This window comes from Manacus candei, unplaced genomic scaffold (assembly GCF_025592945.1).
Source record: "Manacus candei isolate 608988 ecotype Guabito, Panama unplaced genomic scaffold, ASM2559294v1 h1tg000069l, whole genome shotgun sequence".
NCBI classification, from domain to species: domain Eukaryota; kingdom Metazoa; phylum Chordata; class Aves; order Passeriformes; family Pipridae; genus Manacus; species Manacus candei.
This window is the reverse complement of record NW_026138117.1, coordinates 4,930,297-4,953,650: the sequence shown is the minus strand read 5'-3', so window position 1 is coordinate 4,953,650 and position 23,354 is coordinate 4,930,297. Positions and strand designations below refer to the sequence as shown.

The window sequence follows — 23,354 nt, the reverse complement described above, 5'->3', positions numbered from 1 at the left end:
GTTAATCTGTATTAAAAAAAAAGGGGGGGAAAAAGGGAAAAAGCCACCAAAAAAAACCCCAACTTGTTTGTCAATGGAGCTCTGAAGGATGGGACCAGACAGATGCTGGTACAAAGGGAGCTTGAAAAGGAGGAGAAGAGAGACAGGGCTGACCCTGAAGTACTAGCAACATATCGAATTGTTTTTGTTGTATTGTAAAACCTTATCTCAAGGGGGAAGTAACTAGAAAATTGGGAAAAGCCATAGACACCTATGTCAGGAGAAAGCACTGCTATCACAACAGGATGCCATCTGAACATTTACAAATAGAAAATGCAACTAATTCCTCCTTTCTTTCCTGCCAGTGGGAGAAATCCTTTCCTGTATCTACAAGCAGTTTGTTTACATTTGTAGGCACAGAGAATGAGTTTGCATTTACATGCTGATCCATCCACTTTTACATGAACAGTGCAAACTCTAACCATTGGTGTTGCAAATCAAGACTAGGCTAGGTACATTTCCCAAACTTTTTAATCAGAATTGGGGAGCAACAGCAATTCTGAAATAGGAACAGACATATCCCTCAGGGACTCAAATTGAGTGGGGACTTGTTTGATCATGCAGCCCCCTCTGATCTATAAATCAGTGCAACTATCATTTTATAATTGATGCAAGGCTTTACATTTAAAAAAAATGTTGCAAAGGGGTGTAGTAACAGAAGCAAAAAGAAGAATTCAGAATGAAAAGCAACAAACTCATTTATAAAAACAGTTTTATCCCGCAGGCTCAGAGAGGCAACACCAATAAATGCTACTGAAAAGGCTGCTGAGTAAAATGTTCAAGAGACAAATAAACCCCTCCTTAAAAATGCTGCCTTTGCATCACTGTTTCCACAGCAGTGACTCAGGGCTGCGTGTCCGCCTGCAGCCCCGGCCAGGAGGACAGGTTAGCACAGGGGGGGTCAGACAGCCAGCTGCCAGCCACAGGAATGTTCTCTCTCCCTGCCTACTATGGTCTCTCTGCTCAACTACATTTCCATTTGGTGAAATATTCCACATAAGAAAATAATTTTCAGGGATCATGGATGCTCTCCTTTTTTGCTCTTGCAGGCAGAGCCCAGGTGCTTTGCCAGCCTGGTAATAGTTATCTGAAGGTCCATGGGCTGCTGTATTTCCACCAGGATTTCCACTTAGTTCTTACCAGCTCTAGAATGAAACACTAAAACTCAGTTCAGGAAGAAGGTGCTACAGTGGAAAATATCCTTGCTGAAGCGAAACACTGCAGAAATACCTCATATACCAAACAACATACAAAAAGCTGAGCTCACTTCTGGAACTGACCACTCCACTAGGCAGAGAGAGAGACGCATCATCCTACAGAATGAGGTACAAAAGAGAGCAGGTTGTTGAACTCTCACCGCATCTTTTGCACCAGTGATGTGCTGGGTAAAGAAACTACCATTTTACCTAGTGGATGTGAGGCAGAACACAACACCCATGTGTTTGCTACCCATACAGGAACAGCAGTGCTTCTGCTGATAACCTGATCACTTCTCACAGGCACACCTTTCAGAACAAAACATTCAAGAAATAAAGCCTCACATTAAAAAATAAAAAAAATAACAGGGACAAAATGATGTTTCCCTCCCAAAACAGGGAAACATCGGAACAAAAAGGTGCCTCCGTGGTCAGACTCCCAGTGCTCTAAGAAAGATGCTAAGAGAGATGGTAAGCACAGGGGAACAAAATAAACTGTGTGCTTATTATGAAGCATCAATATTTGCAATTTAATGACAACACTTTTGCACTTCTGTTTAGTTTCTCTGCATTTTATTTAGTGTTCTCTGACAGAAAGGCTACTCTATATCTAGACGTATGTACACAGGACCCTTGTTGGAAAGGACTTGAGATACTTCTAGGCTCTGGAGACAAACAGCATCTTCTACACTGATTAACTGAACTAGTTTGCACAGCATCTTCAGGGCTCTTTTAACACTAGCTCAGCTGTGTGTTTCCCATTGCATATTTAAGAGATTGGACACAGTGGGAGAGGAACACTTTCCTGTTAGGCACAAGGGCAACAATTCTCGTGGTTACAAACCAGCTTAGAGTTTAATGAATTCCCAGGTGCTTGAGCATTAGCACTTGCTACCATAATTGCCAGATTTAGGAGCTGGGCTTGAAGACTATTTCAGCCAACAACTCCATGCACAATCATTCAAACTGTGTCTCCCAAAAGGAGCAGTGTCGAGGGACTTAGAGAAAACATTTTTGACTCATTAAATGTTGGAAAGTAACATTGCTGGTTTGTGTTTATATATACATATGCATGTTAAGAAAGAAGGGGAGAGAGAGCACACAGGGTAATCTCAAATGTACAATACCAGATTTGTGCAACCACAAAGAAAGAACCAGAGGGAGATTTTAAAAATGCTTGAAAGTAGTTTGTATGTGCTACCCTGCAGACATTCCTATAGCTGCAGTACACACTTGAGATTTGAAATATCAGAACTTTTTTCTTAAATAAAAATGAAATAATCTACTTTCTCCACCTGATTTACTGCAAAACAGTGGTCAGCTGACTGATAATGGAAGGTGGCTACGGTCTGTCTACCACTTTCAAAACAGAGGCTATAAATTTCAGCCTCCCATTCTCCATGCAGCCTGCCAGTTTTCACATAACTTGTCACGACTTTGTATCTTCAGAATTTCTCCTCATTAAACTTGGCCGAAGTTGACCATCAGAGCCAAAAGTTATTTGGTAAAAGACAGGACATAATCAGTATCACCAAGAAGCCTCATTTCCTTAGGAAGTCAAGATAAAAATATGGAATGTTGTAGCAAAAACAGGAGGAGCCCACTGGCAGGTGTGGTTTATGAAACTACAGTTAAACACAGTCAAGAAAGATTACATTTCAAGCAGATATATCCTCTTTAACATAAACAGAGAATTAATTCCCCTGACTTTGATCCTAATGCCCAAGCCAGATTTTAAAGTGCACCTCTGAAAGACAGCAGTTCATATTGGACCTGGGATCTTTTGCTTGCCTATGCAGGCAGGAGGAATACGCCATAGAGCCAAATTCGGCCTGGAAACTTGCTAAAATGAAGGCACAATGCTCTGTCACAATTCTCGTTGGTTTTACTTTGCCCAAACTGGCAAGAGCACACACGCTCTAACACTGTACTGACAAGGTTGCCTTGTTGTCTTTCAGCAGACAACATGTCTGATTCACTGGGGGTAAATTGAGCTGTGCTGCGTGTCTGACAGAAATGATATAAAATGCAGCCCCATACTTTTTGCTATTATCTGCACACAAAACATTTCTGTTTCCCATCAGAACTCGAATCTCCTCAGACAGCTCAGACAAACAGAGCTCAGCACTATGGAAAGCAGTGGTAAATCGCACAGATCAAGGCCACCTGCACAAACGCTCCCCTCAGCTTAGAAGAAATGCTCCATCACTAGAATTTGCACAGGCTATTATTGCTCAGATGCATGTCAGTGCAGGTATGACTGGTAGGTAAAGTATCACAACTGTGAAAGCATCTGCATGCTACCCACACTGAGCCTTTAACCACTGTTACCATTAGGGTCCAGATTTCCCTGACATATATAGATGCTAGCAGTTATTCATATACATATGAAATCACATTGTCATTAGCGACTTCTCTGTCAATGCTAACAGCAGGTCTTCAGATGACTGCAGGTAACCAAGCCTAGGGATTGAAGAAAAACAGGCACAGGATTAGAGCTAAATGCATGAGTATTGGCCTGATAAACACCTGGACTGATAAACAGTGCCTAAGGGTGGTAACAGATGTCAATAAGTTCACCTAAATGACTTATCCTTTCCTTCTGAGTGTGTCCATGCAGTTGCACCATCAGACCAAAGGAAGAAATTTTTAAAGAAAAAGTCCAGACTTGTCCAAAGAGTTCAAGACTTGCAGAGAAATCTTAATATACAATCCTGCCCTTCTGCCAATGGAAGTCAGCTGTAGCTGTTTCCATTATGCCCCATTATTAAACATGAGCTCTCACATACTGACAAGCAGCAGCAGGTCTCAGTGCCACAGCTGAGGAGTATATCCCGAGCATCATCTGTTGTGCTACAGCAGAGTGTTATCTGGTTCTCTTACAGCCAGGTAGGCAAAATTTTAAAGCTGTTTTCCTAAAACTAGGAGATTCTTCTATGCTCCAAACTACAGCAAAGTTCCCTTTAAGTGGCCATAAATTCAGGTTGTGTTATCTAAACTACATTACAATTTACAGAGTACCGGCAAAACATTCTCTTCTAGACAGGACAAACACCTTCCACATCAGATGACATAAACATACAGAGGAGGAAAAGGCAGAGACAATACAGCTTTCTTTACACTTTCTCAATATAGTGTTCCACAATCAACCTTGAGTATGAAGCCATCTCCTAGCCTCAGTGGAAAAGCCACGCAAGAGGAATTCTATTAAGTGAGCACCATGAAGCCTTCACAGCCAAAGTTCTTTTGCCTTTGACAGATAATACATGCTGGTGAGGTACCAATGGTGCCCTCAAGGATCTTCACGGCAAAGGGAAAACGTCCGTTTCCTCCAGCCTTGAAACAGCCCAGGTTTCAAAACAAGCACGTTAGAATATATAGAGCAGTATACCTGCAAGGACAACAGGCTGTGCATGCAAACAGTCTTCCACTCAGGTGGAAATCTTGTATAAGGAGAAAATATACGTTGAAAAAAGCAGACAGAGAAACAAGCGTGCATGTCTGAATGTTTTACATCCATTTTTTACTCTCCCCTTTGTCCATTTTTCCCACACACAGTATCAGTGCAAAGTTGCTCTTCGCTGGGACACAGCAATGCAGAGCCTTAGTGCTGGACACCAGCTCTTTCCAGCAGTATAATTTCCCGACCTTCTGGATACAGCCACAGCTTTCTGCCCTGACCTCAAACCGCCTGTGAAGCTCCCTATTCAACCTCCTCTTTGCAACTCCATCAAACTTGACATCCTTCCTTTTCCAAATAACCTTCTGTAGCCCAGCAGTCTTGCTAACCACCTAAGTACTCAGATGAGGAGAGTGGAAGTTTGCCCTTTATCCAAACTGGTGCCAGCACTGCTGCAGAAAATTTCTTGGATCATGTCCAAAAATTGCAGATCTGACTCAAGCCAGGTGTTAAATGTATTTGCCATGCTGGGAGATAAAGTCACTGTTTCTTGTATGACTGTAAGAACAAAAGGCTCTTTAGAGTTAAATGTTGTTCTACTCTGTTATGACTATGAGCTGGCAAGCTAAGCACTGCCCAGCCACCCAAGGACAGGTGTGTTGTGATGTGTCTGGCACCCCCTGCAAGGCCCTTTGCACCGCATCACCCTGAAGACAGACAGGACCACCCCCAGCTGACCCAAACCGGGGTCTCACAGAAAAACAGGCAGCACAGAGCTGCAGGAGAGCCTGGTCCCACACAGATGTCAGCCAGCGCTGCAGGCCCTGACAGCACCCAGGGCTGAACCTCACAGCATCAAGTCAGTGGTAAAGCAGGGGAAAGAACTGTGCTAAGCTGCTGGGCAATGGTATGCAGCAAAGGCAGGTGAGGGATCTCAGTTAAGGAGGGAAACTGTCAATTATACAACTGCTCTGCAGCTCAAAAAAGGCTGCCCTACCATCTGCAAGACTATCGTAGCTCTTTTGACCTCCTCCCAAACCAGATGTTACAGCTCAAGGGACCGCTCTGTCCAGCTCTGTTTTCCTCTGAACTGAAACAGATAGCTCCCAGTAGCCTTTTTCTTTTTTTTTTTTTTTTTATTTCTTACCTAATCCCTAGAAGAGGTCAGAGATTAATCAGCTTCAGGATAGACTGGACAGCAGAGCTATCCACATCGTAAATACCTTTCCTATTTATTCCTTTCCCACAGAATGATTCTTTGTTTTGCCAGGTAACTGTTTAACCCAAGACTACAAAATGTTGTACAGAGTAGTAGTAAGCAACCTCACATTTGAGAGACAAGCAAGTAGGGTGCCAGTATTCCCCATGGAACAATCAGGATTTTTAGACCCCTTATCCATTTTCTCAATTCATATTAAGAAATGACTCATAAGAAGAAGTAACATGGCAAAGGCTTTAAGTAACTCTACTGACTTCAGGTTTGCTTTGGCTGACTTCACAGTAAGTACAGCCATGGACCAATATAAGTACTTTCTTTATCAGGCAGCTGCACTAAGCCAGGTAAAGCAGTGCATTCATATCTCTGCACTAAAAGGATGGCCCATATTCAGCTTCTCCAGACTGGCTTGACCCAGTTCTGTTGCACAGGGCCACAAGTATATGCATTTCCCAATCTTCTAGAGTGAGCCATCAGCTTTTTATTTTTTTTCCCTCTAAACAGATCAAAATCCATGGATTGTCTTTCAGTCTTCATGGGGAATAAAAGAACATAGATAATAGGGCAAACTTTTGGTGTTTATTATTTTGTTTTCCCCTCATTTTGTCTGCCAGTTTGTGTGGGAATATACACATATTTTTATCTATCTGTGGTTCTCCTGCAGACTACTTTGTGGATGTCCTATGGACAGCTCATCCACAAGACTGCAGTTTATAACACCATGTAGGCTATAAGATAGAGACTCACGAGAATCAAAGGGACTTGCCTATTGCAACAGAAATAAGCAGTCAGCAGAGTCAGGAAGATGGCAATGAGTAATTCAGGTAACCTTTCCTGTTCTAGGTATGGAGATGTGCCATGTTTCTCTGCAGGCCTGGAGGTTTTGGTCTGAGGTTGTTAATTTTTCTGCAGAGGATGTACAGAAACAGCAAGACAGGCAAGCACTAAAAGCAATCCAGCTTCTTTCACAAATCAGCAAGATACAGTATTCAGTTGTTTACTTAGCATAAGTTTACACAGACTAGACTGGACAAGTCATGAAACACTGGGCACAAGAGCTGAGAAATGCTGCTATTAAAAAAGGCATGCAGAAAACTTTCCCAAGGGATGCCAAGTGTGTGTGTGGGAAGAGGTAGGAGGAAGAAGCAGCAGCATCAGGGGTTATAACAAACAGAGGAGAAGCAATTGTGTTTTTCCCTCAAAAATCAGTTACTAAAGCTTTCAAAGAGAAAAGCATTGCTGGAAGCGGAACACAGGAGTGACACTGGAAACAACCATGCAGCTGCAAGGAAAGCTTCAAAAGGAGTTAAGCATAGTCAAGCTTTTAGGGTATAATGTAAGTTAACAGCTTGGGTGCAGGCAGATTTGCCAAGTAAGCTTTGCTAAGGTTTTAAATGTTATTTACTTTACAAGAAAACCGATTCTTTAACTGAATAGTGACTACCAAATTTTAAGAGTCATGGAAATCTTATAATTATGGAAACCTAACAGTCAGTGAGTGGAAGGGGTCAACACAGACTGATCACTGCCTTCTCCAATACAATGTTGCAAAAGGAACAGAGACCCTACAATAAAAAGACTAATGACAGACTACAGGAATCTCTCAAATAATGCCTCCCCACAACATATGTGCAGCATGAAAGTCATCCTACGTATGTACGTTTTCTAAAACAATTTTTAAAGTGCCTATACAATGATAGTTCATATTGTTCCCCTTTTACGGTCATTGGGTTCATTCCAACAAGGAATTAGAATAGCTTTCCATTGATGAAGACTGGTGAGGGTTTTGGTTTTATTTGTTCTATACTCTAGTGAAATTTTTTCAGCCTACATGCACTGTAGCTTCGCCCTCAGAAAGTGAAAATAGGACCTACATATGCACCATTCTGTACTAAAACTTAGAGATCTTTAGGTCTTACAGATCCCTTAGTGCTCGCTTTAGTGCTGTAGAAGTAAAGATCTGTAAAGACTCATACAGTCTTCTAAGTCTTTTCTTAATTTGTTTAGAAAGGAGGAAAATAGAAGAGGCAGGAAAGTTTTATGCACATCAACACCCCCCCAACATTTAAGGCAGCAGTACTAACTAGTCATAATATATTCAAAGATCAAGCTGATAGCTTCAGCCCACCTCCTCTTTTCTCATGATTGCCACCATCCTTTTCAAAATTAAAATCTAAAGAGAAAACCACAAGAAAAGCTGAGAAGGATAAAGAGCATTTCCACAGTGCCATGTACAATACAGAGGTTTAATGTTTCTTCCAATATCTCTAGTCAGAGATATACTACCTCATTTTCTTCATGCCAACAAAAACTTTTAAAGGAAAGCCTTTACTCTGAGTTTGACAACTCACCTGTTTGGGTGTTAAAAACTTTACAGCCCAGGACTCACGTAACTTCACTGATCCTGAGCAATGTGTGAATTGCAGAATCATGGCCTTGAAGTCTGAAAATTTGGGGTGTGCCCACAGAGCATGTGAACACATTAGGTTTTCTAATTTGTTAAGCATTTGGCAAAGCAAGCACTGGATCAGAGGTATCCCAGAAGAAAGTCTGTGTCTGTTCTCAACTCAGGTTAGTCAAAATAATCAGATATCCCTCACAGTACTGCTTGAATTTAAGCAGAAAGGCATAACACTGCCAATAAAATATGCACATAGGCACAAATCACCTACAGCTTCAAGCAGCCACTCATTGGAAAAATCACAATTTCAGTTTTGTGAAAGTTTCCACTGAAGCTTCTTTCTCCATGGGCATGGACACTTAGTATTACCATTAGCTCTTACTGTAGCTCTTACAGCAGGCAGAGAAGGTGAATTTGAGGCTGTGGTTTCTTCAGCGTTTCTTTTGGGACAGAGCTAAGGGTGGCAGTCACTGTCCTCTCTGTCCCCACGTTCTCTCCTCCCATTGTCCCTGTATGTTGTGGTGAGCTGCACTGGAGATGGAGCTGCATTGTTTGCCAGCAAAAGGAGGTGTTCATGAACCATCCCATGAGAAACTGAAGCCATGTCTTAAGGATATGGCTGTATCTGGCAGAAATGTCAATTTGAGCCACTGCCCCTTCTCCCTGATGGCCAGCAGTAGCTCTTTTCTGGTCTCATGCCACCTTCTTCATAGAAATCACACAACAGTTGGTAACATTATGTGCTAATCAGTGATCAATGAACCAATCCAGTTTATAAATAAACCAGAGGAAGGAGAGGAGTGAGGGTATTTTTAAACTGGAACCGCAGCCTGTTCACTGATCCAGGTCACCATCTGGCCCCCAGGCAGTCGTGTCGGCACAAGTGTTGGGAAACAGGCAAGGAACCAGCAAGCAAGACTGGACAGGAACATCCTATGGCCACATCTGCCACTGAGAAAATGATCCATGCAACGGTATCACCCATGCCCAGTGTTACAAAGTGGAGCTGATTTAGCATGACTTGGAAGAATTTACACATTTTTAGCCCCTGCAGGCTCATTACTTCGAAGCAAAACACATGAGGCTCCACTAGTAAGAAAGACAATGATTTTTTAAGCTGCATGGAACTAACATCTCCAAACTCTTCCCTCTGACTGCCCTTCATCCCCTCAAAAAGCATTGCGTTTTTGAGAGACCATGCCAATATACAACTTGCTTTTCAAAACCAGATGAAAATTACAGAAAGTTTCAAAACTTAAGCCGTGTCCTGCAACATGAGTTTAGCCATACCTAGACAGCATTTTTCAAGTGTTTTCCTTTTGCCGTGCAACCTCTCCATTACAACTGTTTGTGATTAATACATGATATTAAAAACAGAAAGAGTGTGCATTAGAGCCAATCTTAATATTATGGAAGAATCCTTTGTCATGCACAGTCCAGCAAGCTGCCCTGTGTAAAACCATTGCACAAATGGAAACACTTGCTGTGCAAAGAACATTCACTGTGTGTCAACACACCTTCATTTTTCTCTGGTTTCTCTGCTTGTTAACTGCAGTAAAAAAAGCATTGCCTCCTCACGAAGGCAGACTTTGACAAACTTCAGCTGAAAATTGATCTTTATCAGGCCATCTTACAAAGCAAGAATATCTAGCTCTTGGCAGACACAAGAGCTTAAGTTAGAGAGCAGCAGTCACACTGCCCATCGATCACTATGAGATTCAGAGATAAGACTGAAGTCCTATCAGTTGACCTAACCCTGCCTTCTTATTTTCTTCCTCGCCTGCCTATTTACCTGTTACACCCTACCACTCATGTAGGACCTTGTGTCCAAGGCCACTTTTACTTGTTGCACCTATATACACACTAAACTACAAAATATTTTGCAGCAATATGCTTCCAGGAGTTTTGCTTAATATAACCAGTCTTGCCGAAGACCCCTTGCTCTGTATAATGCACACGCATTAACAAAATTTTCACCTGAATACCTGTAAGACTGAGGAGTTCAGAAGAGTAAGACACTTAGTTTGAAAAGGCACAACACCCCTACAGAAGAGCAGTATCAGTCAAGCATTGCACATGGGAGGCTCTCATTCGATTTTAAATCTGAAGCTCTGTTAATTAGTGGATGTAACTCTATACAACACAACTGGAATCAACAGGGAGAAACCCATGCTTTTCTTGATCTTTTTTATGACTTAAACTGATTGTTTTTTGAACAGCATAAACTGCAAGACATCTAAGGATTCAAATATAGGCACATATTTTTTATTTCTTTGGCTGGGTTCATTTCCCTTCTTTCCCATCTAAGTAAATCCCTGTGGGTCAGTTACTACTACTACTACTTCACATTGCTGAATTCTGCTAGCAATCTGCTCATCAATCCTGCATCATTCCTGCAGATGTTTCTGCTTTCAGGCTTCTTGGAACTTTATTGGACCCATTCCTTTGAATAAACATATATCCTTTGTAGGCTGCAAATGTACCAGGGAGAACACTCTCCTCTGTGTCAAGCAGCCTCCTCACCTTCTTTTTCAGTAAAAGCAAGATGATACATTTAAGAGACAAAAAGCGAGAAATATGATTTTTTTTCCCCCCTTCTAAGAAATTTCTGAAAATGGAGTGCTGTGTGCACTCATATGCCCTGGTGCTGGCCAAAGCAATTTGTGAAGGCCAGAGGCCCCAGCACACAGAAATCTCGTAAAGGGCAGATGGGTTTGAGAGGTCAGGTCGTGCAAGCAGAGAGCAAACATTCACATGTAAAAATCATGCCCTTCAATAGAAATGTGAGGTAAGCCATATACCATCTCTCAAATATTAAATTCTACCCATGTTGCTAATAAAGCAGAAGGTTCCTCTACTCACCTCTGTAACGTCCATGACTTTGATGGCCGCCAGCTGACCCGTTTTGACATGTCGACCCTGAATAAGAGAGAGAGAACTGTCAACACTGGCATTTCACCCATCCCTTCAAGCATACACAGAGCAAAATATCTGGACAAGAGTTCCAGTCACTGGATTTTCCCCAGATGTGCTAGACCCTTCTTATATGTCCTAGGAAAAAACAACAAATACTCTAGATGGCTAAAAAAAAAAATTCTTTTTAAAATGTTCTTACACAAATTTCAGAACCTATTTCTTTTTCTCCACATTAAAATTATTATTATGATGTACAGACAGATTATATTCACGGCTTCCCTTCTGTTTACTTTAGCAAAGCTTATGGTCATTAATGATAGTCTATTAACATGTCAGAATAGATAAACTCCATGTGTTGTATATTTTATTTTTATGGACCAGTGCCTGGTACCTGGGTGACATATTACTAGATAAATGCAAGCATGCTTAGGGGGTTAGCCCATGCTTAGGGCTTAGGACATTTCTCCTTGTTTTGGTCTTCACTAGTAAAAAAATGTGAGGTTTTTGCAAGTGATGCATCAGACCTGCAAGAGGTCTCTTCATTTGTCTCACAATAGCTAGAGAAGAACAAGATGTCATCCCTCTTCAGCTACTCCATGATAAGGATAGTTTCTCAGTACAGCTGGAACCGAGTTAATAGACCCCAGCTGCTGCAGCAGGGAGCTCCTACCCTTCCTTCCTCTGCCTCCTGTCACATATTTCTCCCAGGAGCACTGAGCTCCTTCTGGCACTCATTGTATCATACGACAAACTGATTGAGATCACTAAAATGGCAGAAAGTTAACACAGTTAAGAAACTGCAGGGTGGGGTAGGGGATTGCAGTCCAGGAAATTAAACTGGTTTGTTCTGCAGTCGGAACAGAGACAGCTGGCAGGATGCAAATCACAGGGCTGAGAGGTAGGAGATACAACAGGCCCCTCCAGCACTACGGCCCACTCCAGGTGGGTTGCAATTCACCTCAGCTGACTTCTAACAAAAAACTTTTTCTCTCCTCTATATGTTTACATGAAGTGGGGACACATCAATTAGCTGGTTTGTACTTTTTTTCCTAAACAGGCATTTAGAAATGGTCCCTATATTGGTATTTTCCAGCTCTCCACTTAACACCCAGCAGTTTGCCTTGAGACTTCTAGTCAAACAGCCCAGTCTCCCAATAACTTTCCCAAGCACCATCCCCAAAAGGTCATGTCTGCATCAGTCAAGCCCTCCAGCAAGAGGAATGCCCACTATATTTCATCACTTTTATCACAAGTAATGATAAAAACACAACAAAACATTTCACTAAAGTCACAGTTCCTTTATTCTTCTCCTCACCTATTTCTAAGTTTCCTAGGCAGAAACTCATATGTAGCATCCACTCTAGCTGATGGACATCAACAGTGGATTTTTTTCCTGGACTAATTTATTAATCTTGTTACAGATTCTTTCAAGATTGACACCCCAGAATGGAAGCACCCCAAACTACTAGTCTCTTCGGAGAAATCTTGACCCCTTCACATCTTATGGTGGCCTCCATGGAGGTAATGGCCAGGCATTGCTGGTGCATTCAAAAGGATGAAATGCTGCAGAATTGGCTGCCTCAGCTTTCTTTCATAACTCTTTTTGTGCTGCGCTCTCCCCTTACTAACCAATCCACATGCTTTCTATAAATACATTACTGTTCTCAGGCTTTTGCTTGCTCTGTAAACTCTCTTTACTGCAGGCATTTCTTTTTACAGCTTGGTCTCAAGCTGGTTTCAATTTTGAAACAAAGTTAGGGTCATAACATGTGTGCAGTAGCCAAGACTGACCTTACCTTGACCTTATTACTTCTTGAACCAAAGCCTTTCAGCAAACCCAGGAGATTTCCAACTCCAATTTCCCACCCTGGACCTCTGCCTAATGACAGAAGCTTGTGATCTTCTCCTCAAAATTTACCATCCCACAAGGAAGGAGGGGAAAATGGTTTACACCAAGGCAGAAAAATTACTACCCTCAGCTCTGACCCTATTTTCCACAGGTCCGTCGAAGGAACTTGAAGGCCCAAGGACGTGGGATGATCAGTTTGAGACACAAAAAGAATACACTAAAGATATGACAGTAACAAGGACATCTCAGAGGAGAAAAAGCTCACAACACTAAGGACTTCTGAAGAAAGAAACTTCTTTAAAAAAACAGTTAACCGTTCGCTCTGCAGCAAGGTGGAGATGCTAAAATGGTGGTAGAATATACTCAAGCAGAAAATGTGGCACACAGAAGAGCGAAGTAGCAAGACATCCATAAGATGCCACATATTTTATGAAATTTTTGCTCTATTTGTCTTCTCAAATCTACAAACTACTGGTGGGCTTGCTATTTCCAGAGAGACACCTGAAATTTCCCAGGGCCTAGCTTCACAGCTTTTCTCAAGTCAGTGTTCCTCCCTGTGAGACTGGCCCACTCAGGATGACTAATGTGCACCAGCCCAACCATCCTTCCCCAGCAGCTTCACAGGATCCTGATGGTGCTTCCACAAATGTCCCTACAAAAACCTGGGCCAGCTACAGCAGAGCACAGCAATTGCTCATGTTTCGCTTCGCTTCTTCTGGGATGGGAAAAGCTTCTACATAACGCTCCTAAGGGACTGAAAGCAAGTGAACAGCAGTGTGGGAAGTGTGGGCTGCTCAGTATCCCAGGCCAAATTTAAACCATGGTCACTTCTAAATATTGTTTAAAATTACTCCAAATACCCTTTTCATAATGTATGGAGCACTCTATATTCTAAGCATCTACAACATGGGGGGACAGGCCTGCATGACATTAATTTATATGAGAGAAGTAAAAGGATATTTTGAAGACACATTCTTTTCATTAAAAATATTTTCAGAGGAAAGGAGAAAGCAAACACCACAAGCACAGCATATAAGCATGAGCTGGGTTTTTGGTTTTTTGTTTATCTGCTTAACAGTTCTGTTCAAGAACAGACTTGTCAAACTATTAGCATGCTTGTATAATTTTGCTCATAATATGAAATGGCTAAGCATTCCCATTTTGGAAACCAATATTCAGATTTTCATAGCCAGCTTTTGCTTTGGAAAAAATTTTCTGCATTAAAAAGAGTAATAATTAAATTGCAAAGTGATTGAACATGAAGAAAGAACTGCAGAAATCATAGATGGGAGAAACCCTCTGAACTCAATCTCCTGGGATTAAAATTTATTCAAATCCAACTCACAGGACACTTCATAAATGCTGTAAACATTAAGGCTCCATACAGACACCATATCTCAGCAACACCACTCCATTGAGAAAACACTTTTCATCATGCAGAATGAGGCCCCTGCTTTAGTGCAGTGTGGACTCGTGGTATCATGGGATCTCCCATCCCCATGGCACGGCAGAGGTTCTTGCAGCTTTGTTTCCCCAGGCATATTGCTGTCAATTACCATCCGGATATCTAAAAAGCTCTGCAAGACTGCAAAACACAACCCATGCTAAGTGAAAACAGCAGTTTCTTAAAATACTGCCAGATGCCAAATATCAGAGGCTGGGGATCACAAGATAACTGTCCCATGGCCAGAATGTTAAGTATGGATATGAAACATGCAATGGAGACAGCAGCAACCAAGACGCATCTTGCTAAGCATAAGATGACTGTCTCCAGAGCCAAAGGACTGAGGAAGCTGCAGAGGTTTCACTGCATAGTAGTAGCAACAGATAGAAAAGGCTACATCATGCTGGGAGTGAGCTTGCCTCTTACCAGGTTTCAGCATGGGGGCCACAAGAAAACGTCAGCACTGTAAGCTCATCCCCAGAGAAATGAGTTCACCAATACATTCCCTTCATTTAGACCACGTTAAGATTTTATTGATCAAAATTTCCAAACTACTTGCCATTTCTTATGCATTCTTCCCACCTTTCTTTCCCTCATTTCATGGTTCATATTAAAGAACTTGCTTATCCTCCCAAGGAAGAAGCATAAGAATATTTCTAAGACTGCTACTTGCACCATTGCATTTTTAAATGGAGTCAATAGAGTTGAGACCATCGGCCCCAAATTTTGTCCTGTTTCTTCTTGTGCAGATGACAGAAAGTTCATTTACATAAGGTTACAGCTTTTCTCATGAACACAGCAACACTGCAGCATTTAACTGGATCTTCAACTGAATCCACTACTTAAGCATATCCCATATGTCTGATAGCAATATGCTGTTTATTTCTCATCTCAGCGGGCTTTATGCATGTTGAAAGGCAAAGGGGACAAGGGGAATCCTTGGTAAACTGCCAAGATCTGTAGAACATTATAAATTTCAAGCCTACCCACACTCTCCAAGTCAGTTAATACACCTACTTCTTGCCTCTTTCTTCCTTGGCACACATTATTACTGTAAAATTTTTGTTCTGGAAAGGTTCAAAGGCAAGTGCTGTTATGTGCTGTTTTTCATGGTGCTTTTTTTTTTCTTGTGCCTAATGTTATCAAAGAACTATGCAAATGAAATGCAAAAGGAATCCTATCAGCTCATTTACTTCCAACCCCTCTTAATTATCCAAGATGTGTATTTCACAGTAATGCAATTCTCCTACTAACATAGTTTCAGGCCTGTGTAATAACGTGCCTGTGGGAGACTGTTCCTGTAAGCTTGGTCCCCAGCTAAATGGCACAGAAGCAGAATATGGGGCAACATTCCACATTAAGGAAGGAAAGCAGCATATGTGACTATGACTTGGAAGCTTGGATTATCCTGTAGACTGTACACCATTAAGTCTTTTGGAAAACTTCTCTAAGCTCCCAGTATTCTATTATGACAGTTGTAGAAAGAAGAGCAACTGATTTGAAAAAAAAAATCTACTAATTCAGTTTCAATTGCCACAATGCACAGAGAAGCAGCAGACCAGATTTAGACATGCTATCGAGTGAAAACTCACCACAGTACCACCACTTAGTAGTGCTGTTCAATGCCCCCATGCTAAACAGCTTTCCAATTTGCTTCTCATTCAGTTGACTCTCAACTCCTACCAGCCTGAGGCAACAGGCCATGAAGCAATGTTCTGCTATTAGGTTGCACACAGCAGTGCAATAAACGATAACTTATTATTCCAAGTCATGTTTACCATGAGTTCTTTTTGTCGCTCGCCAACACAGAAAGTTGCAGACCAACCAACTTTGCACTGTAAAAACTTGGACTCTACACAACGCTTCTTTCCAGTCCCCAAAAAGATTAGGTCTACCCTGTGAAAAGCAATGGAAGTAGTGCTTGCAGAGGAAACAGAACACATTCCGACAGGCAAAAAGACACAATGGCACAAAGTGAAAGCAACCTCCCCAGTCAAAACCAAATAATTAAGAATAAAGTATTCTTAAGCAAAAAGTCTACCAAAATAATGCTGCTCCTGCTGATACAGCATTCTGTAGGCTCCAGCGATGGAGATAAATTCGTAAAAAAGATATAATGTTTACATGGCATGAAGACTACTTCTAGAACAAAAATGAGCAAACAACCCCAGTAACGAAAGCCTGGGAAATCACTGCAGAAACACATGACAAATAATCATCCTGTTAGATGATTTCTAAATCCAAACCAACCAGAGCTATTAAAGACTTGCACTGTTTCAAGTCAAAGACAGGACAGGGCTCTGAGTTTTCCCCCTGTCTAACTCTTGACATCAAATGCCTGGAAAGCAAAACAGAAAACAACATACTCTCTATCCTGCTTTAGCTATCCATAGGCTCACTTGCTGTCTGTGAAGACATAATAATGGCAATTTACTCATGCATAGTACTGCATTCTGTGAAATAATACACAGTTATTATCAGTCTTGTTCTTCCAGGGACAGAGTGAAAAGATGTTACACTTGCTAGGAAGAAAAAAGATAGTTCTATGCACTGATTTTTCATTTTGATTGTTAGTTTTATGGTAGCTTTCCCACTCTGAAAGATGCTGTATATACATTATCAGAGGCATTTCCTTCTCCCAAACGGCTCATTGCCCAAACAGAAGAAGGGAAAGGCAAAAAAAAAAAAAGATGGTGGGAAAACTGTGGCAGCAAGCCACAATCTAACTTTCCCAGGATCACAACAGGTCAACGGCAGAGTTCAGCTAGAAGGCATCTCTGCTGACTCCCAGCACCCTACCCAGCAGTCCACCTTGCCCCACTGATCAGCAGGAGATTGTTTTGTCTGATGGGAGAGGACAGAAAGAGAATTGCAACGGCAGAAAGTTCTCTTCACATTCACCTGGAAAACAACACCAATTTCCCACAAGACCTTAGAAAGATTTGCCTAAGTGAGGCCTGACGATTATGCCTATTACAGTTCACAGCTGCTGAGACATCTGACTGGGAAACAGATTTTAAAAGATAGCAAAAGAAGGGGATGTTGCAGGGGAAAGGGAGGGTAATAGGTCCAGCAGCTGTTCAGTTTAAGACTGTGGCTGGCCCTTCGTCACCCAGTCATACCAATCTCAGTCCATTCAGCCAACTGGGATTCCTCAGGACTACACATTTCCTGGCTCAAATGGCACCAAACACTCCCTTATCAAGTGGAGCCTACAGATTTCCCTCCTTTTTATTCTTCGCAAATACTGAGCAGGAAAGGTTGACAAACTAGGGCCTGCTAGCAACACAGGCAACAAGGCTGCAATGTGTTTTTCCACAAGGCCTCAACTTCAGGCCTTTCTGAAAGATATGTTGTGCTGAGTGCTGCCCCTCTGTCAGACACCCCAGTCATCAGCCGTGTGCTGGATCAAGCTTTGCTGCTCTGTAGTTGGCCACCCAGAGCTTCCTGCCCCAGATTAGATGCTTCTTCTTCTAAAGGGACACTTGAGCTAACTGGCTTGAGACCCCAGCCTGGAAAATACTATCTTCAAGAGCCATCTGTGAAGTCACCATCCCATTCTTCCAATCACCACCATGGTATGCCCAGATTTAGGGACCTTTACTAAAAGCACCATCACTTGTTTTCTCTTATAATACAGTCCGCACCCTCAGCCCTCTTCAAAAAGAGAAAGACCTTACTAATCTTGGCATTTTTTTTCTGTTTTTAAACCTGCCTAGGTAATTTAGTTGGCACAGTACTAAAAGACACTCAAAAACCTTCCAAATTAAAACAAAAGAAAATAATTAAACCAGAGTAGAGGCATACCTCCCACATGGACACGGTTGGCTCAGAGAACATTTGGCTTCCTTTAGGAAACATCAACTAAAATCGGCTGTGTCTGGCTCTCATTCAAACCACTTCTTCACCCTACCTTAATGGCTTTACCAGTCACTAAATCCACCCCTTCTAACACCAATTTGTCTCCTCGGACGCCTGCAATGATATCTTCCATACAGAACAATTTCTTTCTAGCAACTATAATTAAAAATAAGCCAGATGGAGAACACTAAGAGAAGAATTTAGACCAAAATGATAAATCATCTACTTCTAGATACAAAATTACATGTTCTACAGATACAGAGGCACTTCCATCACCAAACACTTTCTGTTGTATATTGGTCACTGCCTGAAGGAGCAGCAGGCACGGTTTGGTGGCATGGCCAATAACACAGCCTGTCACAGGGGCAATGTAATCAGGTTGAAGGGGACCACCACAGTTCACCAGAGTAAGCCCTGTACTTGCCACATGCCATCACAACCACGGCTCCCCACATGGGTGGAAGGGGGCTTTGAAACAATGCAGGTGCCTCTGCAGCTGAGAGAGACAGCAGATAAAGGGCAGAGTCTCACCATCGCTTCTCCAGAGTGACATCAAAATAAGCCTGTACAAAAAAAAGCCTCGGGCTGCTCCTCTTTTGTTTGACTGGTTTTTAAATGGATTCATATCGACATTTAACTCATCACCCTGGACATGCAGAGCTGAGCTTTCTGACTGAAAGGAGCAGTTGACATCCTGTGACCAAGGCCGTCCGCATACCCAGGCAACTGCACCTGTTGCACTCCACTCACCACCAAGAAGCTGCTGAGAAACCACCTCAGTGCTGGGCACACCCCTTCTGAAAGAGGAGGCAAGATGCCCCCGACAAATTTATGTATTTAGGCATAGAGCACACAGAAGTGCCACAGAGTCATACTTTTCTTTGTGGGGGAAAAAAATAATCAAAACCTAGTTAGTCCTTGCCCCTCCATGCACCACCACTGTTATAAGCAGCCTGCACTCTCCTGGAGGCATTGTCAGAAGTTGTACAGAAGGAAAACCAAGTTCACACACACCCTACCAGCCTTGTTGCATTCGGTCTACTGACAAAAAAGAGCAGCTCTGCGAAATTCGGTCTACTGACAAAAAAGAGCAGCAGCAAGAGGTCAGTGTCCCTCACTGGGCAGCATCCAGCAGTCACAGACAGCATGTGTCCAGCTATGCTGCTTCAGGGCCTGGCTGCCTGAGGCACCATCCTGAACCTCCCACCATTCTCCTGGAGAGCAGCAAGCAGGGTAATAACTAGAAATCAACTTTTTCTTGAATTTAAAGTTAGCTAAATGGAAGGCATAAAACCTCATTGTAAATGCAAAAGACATAGCAGGAGGGGAAGGGAAAAGGAGGAACAATTGGCTTCACTGCTTTTTATTTCCCTTTTTAGTATGTTTTTAGATTTGCTGCTGTTGATACAGCCCACTGGACACAGAGGAGCCCAACACACACAACGTCATGCTCAGCTGTCCCCATCAGGAAAGTCCTACCTTTTGTCTAGGTGCACCAGAAGATGCTAACACACTCCATGGGGGAAGATCTGCGAGTACTGGACAGATTAATATTAATGAGGGGCAAGAGGAAGGAGAACCTTTTCCATGAATACCATCCCAGTAGAACAACACAGCTGAGCAGAGCAGGGAAGTCAGGCTGTGTAACAAGTTTTATTTCAACGTGGTTAAAATTAAAGATTTCATATTGACAGCCTTTAAAAAATTTCAGAACATTAGCGTTAAAGAAGAAAAGTTAGTGAACTCCTAAATATACATTTAATTATTTATTTATATTAAAAAAATAGGTTCCAGTCCAACTGTCAATACTCCTCCCGTGCTAAACCACACAACAGAGATGGGCTGGAACTGTGTGGTTTTGAGCTTTTTGCTTTTCCTACTCAGGGGAGACACTGACTGCCATCAGGAGTTGCACTTGAATGATCCTTGTGGGTCTCTTGCAACTCAGAATATTCTGTTCTTCTATTCTATTATCTTTCCTTTAGCTATTACAAACATCATCAATGCGACTTCCAGTTAGTCACATCTTCTCACTACTACAGACTAAGAAGTCATAATTTACCTGGCAGGAACTGCTGAAGTTAAAATACATTTTCTAGAGCACCAGGTATGCTGCAGGAGTACTACAAGAGGAAGCATTCTTAAAAAGAATGGGGACCATGTTTTATATTGTAACTCCATATATAAGAACGAATTCAGAAATATTTTTTACCAAGTTGCTTGCAAGATGCAAAACACACATTTAGCTTAAAGTTGTATGTATTATAATTAAATGAGGACTTGTACCAGGAGACTATTTCCAGCATTTTTATCTTCTGATAACCTGCCAAGTACATTTGTGATTCTAAAGGGGGGAAAAAAAAATCCAAACCACCTTGTCCTTGAGAAACTGGCTGGTGGCCAGCGAGTGATCTGTAAACAGCTTTGTGTCCACACAAACTATTTTCAAATACTCAGGCAGTATTTTCAGACCTCAAACTATTTCTGCGTTATCAGCATGGGAGTTTGACTCAAAAAACCAAGCCTGTACTAACAACCCTTTCTGTACCAGACTCAGTAACAACAAAACCCCAATCTCAGAGGTTGCAGAGCCATTTATTTCTTTCTTTATTTATCAAAAGAAAGACCAAAATGAACGCAAATTCCTGTCAGTTGCTACCTGGATAGTATTTAATATGCATTCCCAAAGCATGTGGCAAATATGTTTATTATGTGAAAGAGCCACATGACAGAAAAGCCATTATGCAACACATTCAGCTCACAGGTTAATCCACGGAAAAGAACAGCATTAAGGAAATGGAGCCTGCACGTTCTCCAGTAATGACTTTTTATCGAGTACACAAGAACACACCAAGTGCCTCACAAAAACTAGTCAAAACATGTTCACCACTCTTGAATAACATACTACAGGCTTTCACAGATCAAGTTGTGGCAAACAAAAATGGAAGAAATTCCTTGGGAGAACTTTGAAAGCAAGGCCACAGTGCTGCTCCCATTGCAGCCAGTCTTCTCCTGCCCTGCTGTGCACTCAGGGTACAAATAAAATGCAGATTAAACAAAAGTTATTTTGGTGCAAAAGGGTTTGTGAGATTTCTTTCCATAGGAAGAGTCAGCAGATCAATACCTGGCTGTGAGCCTGGTGTCCCCCCCAGCAGAATTTTAGGGCTTTTGATCAGTCAGCCTACATGCCAGCAGTCCTGCTGGCAACAGACAGGTATACCTGTCTCAAAGCAGCAAAAGGATCTTTGCACAGCAGTTAACAGGGCTCACTGAAAGTGCTTTGAACTAATTTTGAAGGGGGAAAGGAATAAACCAGGATTGCTAGAGATAACCCTAGGAGAAGCATGCCAGTGTTTGAGGGACAGTGTGCTACCAAGGTCCTTCAGTTTGCTGTAGAGTTTGGGGATGGAGATTCATGTAGCAGCAAAGACACAGTGGGTTACTGGTGTGTTAGAAACCACAAAAGCATCCGAGAATGGTTGCACAGGAATTTGAGCTTCTTCCCCCCAAAAGGTGACAGAATCAATAAACCACCTGAAGTTAATTTACCCCGATGCACAAAGCATGGGCAACAAACAGAAGTCATCGTGCAGCAGGAAAACTATTATATAATTGCCATCACAGAAACATGGTGGGATAACACTGTATGTTAGGGAGTGTTTTGAGTGTCTAGAGCTTAATGACAGGGTGATGACAGGGTAGAGTGTTTATGGGTAAGAATCAGAGGGAAGGCCAAGGCAGATATCCTGGTGGAAATCTGTTATAGACCACCCAACCAGGATGGAGAGGCAGATGAAATATTCTATAAGCAGCTGGTAGCAGTTTCATGATTACTGGTCCTTGTTCTCACAAGGGACTTAAACTTACCAGACACCTGCTAGAAATACAACATAGCAGAGAGGAAACAGTCCAGGTGGGTCTTGGAGTGTGTGGAATATTATAACTTCCTGACACAGATGGTCAACTGGGGACAACTAGAGAAGGTGCCCCGCTAGAACTGCAGATTGTGAACAGAGAAGGACTGCTGGGTGATGTGACGGCTGGAGGTCTCTTGAGCCAAACAACCACAAAATGATAAGAGTTTTCAATTCTTGGAAAAGGGAGAGGAAAGCAGAACTACCACCTTGGTTAGGAGCCTGGTTGACTAAGACCATTGGAAGGTAGTCCAGAGGGGCAGAGGCTTCCAGGAAGCCTGAACATTCTACAAGAAGGAAATCTTAAAGGCACAGGAGCAGTCTGCACCTGTATGCTGAAAGACAAAGTGGCAGGGAAGAAGACCAGCCTGGCTGAACAGAAAGCTTTGGCTGGAACTCAGGAAAAAAAGCAGAGGTTTTGACCTTTGGAAGAAGGGGCAGGCAACACAGGAGTGTGCCCAGGTGGCCAAGAAGGCCAATGGCATCCTAGCTTGTATCAGAAATAGTGTAGCCAGCAGGACCAGGGCAGTGATCATTCTCCTGTACTCAGCACTGGTGAGGACACACGTTGAATCCTGTGTTCAGTTTTGAGACTCTCACAACAAAACAGACATTGAGGTGCTGGAGCATGTCCAGAGAAGGGCAATGGAGCTGGTTAAAGATCTGGAGCACAAGTCTTATGAGGAACAGCTGAGGGAGTTGCGGTTGTTTAGCCTGGGGAAAAAGTCTCAGGGGAGATCTTAGTGTTCTCTACAAACACCTGAAAGGAGGCTGTCACAAGGTGGTGGTCAGTCCCCTCTCCCAAATAAACAAGTGACAGGACTAGAGTAAATAGACTCAAGTTGTGCCAAGAGAGGTTTAGACTGGGTATTAAGAAACTTTCTTTACAAAAAGGGTGGTCAGGCATTGAACAGGCAGCCCAAGGAAGTGGTGGAACTACTATCTGTGGAGGTACTCAAAAGACATGTATGTAGATGTGGCACTTGGGGACTTGCTTTAGTGGCGGACTTGACAGTGCTGGGTCAATAGTTGGACTTGATCTTAAAGGTCTTTTTCAACCTAAACAATTCTATGATTCTATGATTTTAGTCCCCAGCACACACCCCTTCTGTAGCTGT

The 23,354-nt window shown here is 42.3% G+C and overlaps 1 protein-coding gene across 9 annotated transcripts in view; it reads right to left on the bottom strand.

Moving 5' to 3' along the window:
* MAP4K4 (mitogen-activated protein kinase kinase kinase kinase 4) overlaps window positions 1–23,354 on the bottom strand; it is a 170,488-nt gene that overhangs the window by 80,243 nt on the left and 66,891 nt on the right. For all 9 annotated transcript variants that reach the window (XM_051806931.1, XM_051806932.1, XM_051806937.1 and 6 more), the window contains exon 3: window positions 11,115–11,171. In XM_051806931.1, coding sequence (XP_051662891.1) covers window positions 11,115–11,171 — 57 coding nt within the window. The remainder of the gene's footprint in view (window positions 1–11,114; window positions 11,172–23,354) is intronic.